Below are 5,305 nucleotides of genomic sequence, written 5' to 3'. Positions count from 1 at the left end.
AAGAATCTTTTCAGTTTTGCTTTCTGTTCAATTCACATTGGTTTTATGAATTTCCAGGAATCTGAAGTTTGGAATTAGTATGTGGAAGTCCATAGAAAAGCCAAACCCCAAAATAAGTGCTAAGACTAGATTTGTCTGCAAAGGTGTAAATGAGTCCGAAATCAAAGTACATTAACCTTTCCATTTCAGGGTTTCTCATCCTAGTCACTCCTTTAGGAATAACAAAAATAATTTCAATTAGAGCTGAAATTATGTGGCATCAATCTATTGTTATTAACCTATAAGAAACAGGAACTGAAGCATACATATCCTAAGGGATGAGGGTCAGACTTAATATTCAGCAAACGTTTACTGAGTTGACTTATGTGCTTGGATAGGTACTGTGCTCCATTCTAGAGATAAAAAATGGGAGCAGCCTTCAAAGAATTTAACACTCATAATTCTAAATCCTAAATCCTGAATAATTATTTTTATTACATACAAACCAAATTGACATGGGGAAACCAAATTATAAAAACTGTAAACCTTCCCTACCAAATCCCCTCACAAACTTCATTTCCATGTATTTCAAAAGCTCATTAAAAGTTCATGTAGGTACTCCAAAATTGAAGGAATTTAGTAATGATTAGCTACAAATGTAGAAAACTAGTTTAGCTCACAAGATCCCGGCTAGTTTCTTATTGAACTGGAAAAGACTATATATAGCTCAAATTTCTTTCCTCTTCAAAACCCTACTGATTATATTTATTATGGTTAGTTAATAAGTTACACTCCTTACAGGGTTTTCAAGAATAAATTGTGAAGGGAAATGCTCCTTCAGGCATATTTTCTCATAACTTCTCCAACACCATTTCACAGACACAAGTTTTTGCTATTAAAAAACCTTTATTTTTATTTTACTTATTTTTTTACAAAGAATATCCCCACTTGGGGTGAAAATATATCTGGTTAAGTACAAAATATAGTTTTTAATCATACAAAAAGATACACAATTAAAAAAAATTAAACACCTTCAGTCCACATACTTTCTCAGAAAAGAGTGGAGTTCAGTGCTCTGACACAGGACAGGGAACAAAGTGCTAAAGGCTGCAGTAAGTGAGGCTGTTAACGACCCCATCTAACACTGGGCAGGCAAGGGAGCCCAGGGGCTTTTGTGAAGACCTGTCCTCTAGTTTCTCCTATCAGTCTGGTGACCCTGATCAGTGTTGGGGCATCTTGATGTAGAGTTTCTCCTAAGATCTAGAGAAGTCACAGTGGGCAAGACTGATAGCAGTAACCCTTCTCATATAATTTGAGTGTCAGAATTCAGAATTCTGTACACTAGGACAAAATCTCAAAAATAAGGAACAATGCCTTCTTTTTGTCCTTGTGCTTATCCCTATAGACATTGTAGGCCAGTTTTAGCTTACATCAGACAGAAAAAAATAAAATTTGACTGGAACTAAAGTGCTAAAAAGAAATCACCTCAGAATCAGTTCCAAGGAATCACATGAAAAAAACAATCTCCGACATGAAGAAGTTTGCCACAGAACACTAGGCTCTAAAAAATGGCTTTTGATACTTTTTGTGGGGCAGTTATTACTGCTTTAAGCCAGATTAATGTACATTCTAAGCAAAGATAACCTTAGCGCTTCTCTTTAATTCACATAGGAAGCTCTCCAAAGTCTAGACCAAATCAGCTTGAGTTTTTTTTCCCTATAAAATGTCCAAAGGGCAAAAGTGATTTTAATAACCTCCTTTTCCAAATTTTGAACATGATTTTCTTTCCCTTTTCTTATTCTCAGTTTGATAAACTGGCTCTGTTCCATATGGCACAGAAGTTCAAAATCTGAGATTGCTATAACAATCTATTCTCCTCCAAAAAAACATGGGAAGACCATGACAGGTCTTTTTACCTCTTATTCAAAACTATTGAATATATCTCAGTTTTCTGAGAAAATGGGAAGGGCCTGTTTTTCTAGTGTGTTTTTAAACCAGTTTAGCAAGCACCCCAATATCACAACATCTCACTGGCTGAGGATGTGTCTGTACCCTTTAAGGGCCCAGGGGACTGCCTGCTGATCACCTCTTACACTGGGGCGTCAGAAGCTGGACCCAACCCCCTCTGTAGAGACTGCTGAGTCTCTGAAAAATAAGAGTCCAGGAAGAGGTGGAAAGAAACAAGTAGATACAGCTGCTTCTTTTTTCCACATGCTCACTGCACATTGTTGTTGAGGATGCACGGATCCACCTGGGAGGAAGACAAGACAAGACCAGTTTAGTTTGGATAAGAACTAAACGAAAACCGCATTTAAACAATCCCTCCAAGTCAACTTCCTATAGAAGGATTGGGACAAATGCTGCAGTAAAATGACAATTCTTACCTCAGTGTAAGTAGGTGGTGGCATGAACTTGAACTCAGGTGCATACATAAAAATAGGGCTGTCTTGAGAACCATCTGTGTCATCTAGCAGAGGAGTGGTGGGGCTCTCCAATCGGTGGTCTTCAGGAATGATATCCATATAACAAGGAGGAGCTAGAGAGAGGAAGTATGGAGATGAGAAACTTGGCCAAGAAATGCCTGACCACTGCAACTTTACAAACCCAAGCAGGCCAAAGGATAAGGCAAGGCATTAGACCTAGCTTACCTTCTGGGGTATCAGGGATGTTTAGATCTATCCAACTCATCTCAGAGCTGGTTCGGCTGGCCATGCTGGACGTCCGGCTGCTCAGACCTGACCTGCTGCCAATTACCAGAGGCAGGTCAAGAATGACTTTCTTGGAGCCAGGGACGCTAACATAGATCTAGAAAGGAAGTTGATAGTTTATTAGACTAGAAGTCTAGAAAAAACATCACTGCTGTTTTGACAGATGAACAATTTCTCCCTCCAGCCCCACCCACTCACCAGCAAGAAATATTCAACTCGAAGGATGTTGCATCCCAGGATAGAAGGCCTGATCTTCTGCACCCGAAGGCTCTTGCCACGCCATGATGCACAGGTTCCTGAGATAATATGATTACCCCTAACCGATGACAGCTTCTGTGTCAGCACCTTGGTTTGGCCATTGGCAAGGTAAGTGTGGCGGGCTATGATGGCAGCTTTGGGAACCACAATTCGGGAACATGTATTCTCAAAATCAGCATGGATAGAAATCTCATCACCTAGCAATGGGAAAGATGAAAACACTGCTAAGTACAGTTACTGACTTTCCCTTTGTCCCTGCCTTCACCCCCAAATCACAGTTCCTATTTTATTAGTCTGGCATTTTTTATGGACTAGGTTTTTACCTTCACAAAATCCTTTTCTGTCAATTCGGGCAGAGACAGACACCCGCCCATCAGGAATGAACATGCAGGAAACTTTCTTCTCCTTTTTAGCAGACACTGGTGCCTATGTAAAATGGAGAAATAGGAGAATTGTTTTGAGAATTTCTAGAGATCTTTTCTCTGCTTCTCATTATTTCCCACCCCTGTGAGTATAGAGCTTTCCCTCCCACTTTGATGACTTAGGGCTTGATTTCCTGAGGTGATTCAACCTAAGGCCTAAGACATATAACTTATCATTCCTGACACCCAAGAGAACAAATCGGAAAATGAAACTCACCATTAAATCAGGGGTATTGATATCCACTAGCTCCATCACTTCAAAGTTCTTCTTTGTCTCTTGCGTTGGTTGGCTGGGGCGATCAAGAAAAGCCTTCACCCAGTAGTCTACACACCCGTATTTTCCTTTGAAGGATGTTCCCAGAGGCCTGTGTCAAGGAAAAAAAACATGATTTTAGAGATGAGGGGAAGAGAGAGAGAAACATTGTTTTGCTGTTCTAGTTATGCATTCATTGGTTGATTCTGGTTTGTGCCCTGACCAGGGATCAAACCCACTACCTTGTGTCCACAGGATGCGCTAAACAACTGATCTACCCAGCCAGGGGTGAGGGGAAAATTTTTAGAGATCTACAAGTCCAAAGATGCATTTACTGATACCTACCCCTGAGGAAGCTCAAAGCCGAACTTGAACTCATATTTGTTTCCAGGTCTCATGATAACCATCTCATTTTCACCTGAAAGGAGAGAAATGCAGTAGCCATTAAGTTTCTTGTTACACTTAAAATGCATCCGTGTGATAAGGACTTCTTAGGAGGCATGCAAGAGTACTTGTAGTATCCCCCCCCTTCATCCCCTCCGTTCTTGAGAAATTCTGATGCATTTTGCTGGGTAAAAAGTAGCAAAGCCTTGCCACACTGAAAATTAAGCTAACACCTCAGAAAACAAACTAAGAGTTAACTTATGCATGCATACACCAAAAACTCCAAACAGCTAAGGCAACATCTCATAGCATCACGTTCAGAATAGGGCACCGTGAGAAATTGGACAAATTGACCTTTTTTGGGGGGGGGGGGTCGCAAATTAAATTTAAAAAGATAGGGACACACACAAAATTAAAACCCCTCAACTCGAGCAATTTAGGATATTTAATATAGACTACATTTATGCATTTCAACCCTCTTCTCAAATCAGCTTTCACCCTCGGGCAAAGAACTGGGACCTCACCTGTTGGCTGGTCCTCCAGGAGCAGCGTGTCCTCGTAGCGCAGATACTCCAAGGTCTGTTTGCACTGCTGGGATCCCTGCATCCAGAGGACTTTGGCCAGTCCGCAAGCGAGGACCCTGACAGCTTTGACTCGAGTGACTTCACACACCTCTACCACCACCCGGCCAGTCACCTTCTCCCCGCTGCCATACACCCTTTCGGGCTCGCTAAAGAGCACCTCGAAAGACTTGATCTTCTTGAACATCACCATGATTAGGCTGGGCTGGCTTAAGAGTTAGAAATGGGGGCGTCGGGAGGGTAAAAAACTCTAAATCCACCGACTCCTTGGAATAATTTAAAAATATTTCCCCCTTCCACTCTAAACAATTTTAGAAAGATGTCAAAATAATGTTAGCTGTTGGCTATGCCCAGGGATTTTTAAGAGAAAAACTCTTCCGGTTTTCCAATTGCTGAAGAAGCACTCTAGTTGCCAGATGGCTGATGTACCACACACAACCCGCAGAAAGTGAAGGATAGTTTCAAATAAGCGCCGGAAACGGCTTTATATAGCAGCCGGGGGCTGGCAGGGCCACGCGAACGCTAGCGCTGGAGGCTCGTGCTGCCCTCGTGCACAGCCCTCCCATTGGCTGCTCGATCCTTGTTTATCAGGAGCCTGGCCAATCGGCGAGGTCTCAGCGGTGCGTGGACACGGTGTGCTCCTGGCGGGGAAAAGGGTTGTTGTGCACCGCCGCCTCGCGGGAGGAGGGGGGCGGGCTGCGGGGCTGCCTCCCTTGGGCT

At 42.4% G+C, this 5,305-nt stretch overlaps 1 protein-coding gene across 1 annotated transcript; it reads right to left on the bottom strand.

The window, feature by feature from the left end:
* Positions 1–918: 918 nt before the first annotated feature.
* Positions 919–5,053, bottom strand: TXNIP (thioredoxin interacting protein). The gene is made up of 8 exons (XM_066362071.1): positions 4,529–5,053; positions 3,966–4,038; positions 3,585–3,732; positions 3,269–3,371; positions 2,886–3,142; positions 2,628–2,784; positions 2,364–2,515; positions 919–2,230 (listed from the first exon to the last, which is right to left on the bottom strand). Exons 1-8 carry the CDS (start codon positions 4,776–4,778, stop codon positions 2,195–2,197), a joined length of 1,176 nt encoding a protein of 391 aa, XP_066218168.1. The 5' UTR covers positions 4,779–5,053; the 3' UTR covers positions 919–2,194.
* Positions 5,054–5,305: the final 252 nt, after the last annotated feature.

The sequence above is a fragment of the Saccopteryx leptura genome, chromosome 2 (genome assembly GCF_036850995.1).
Source record: "Saccopteryx leptura isolate mSacLep1 chromosome 2, mSacLep1_pri_phased_curated, whole genome shotgun sequence".
Lineage (NCBI taxonomy): Eukaryota > Metazoa > Chordata > Mammalia > Chiroptera > Emballonuridae > Saccopteryx > Saccopteryx leptura.
The sequence above is the reverse complement of the archived record's forward strand: the minus strand, read 5'-3'. Positions and strand labels throughout refer to the sequence as shown.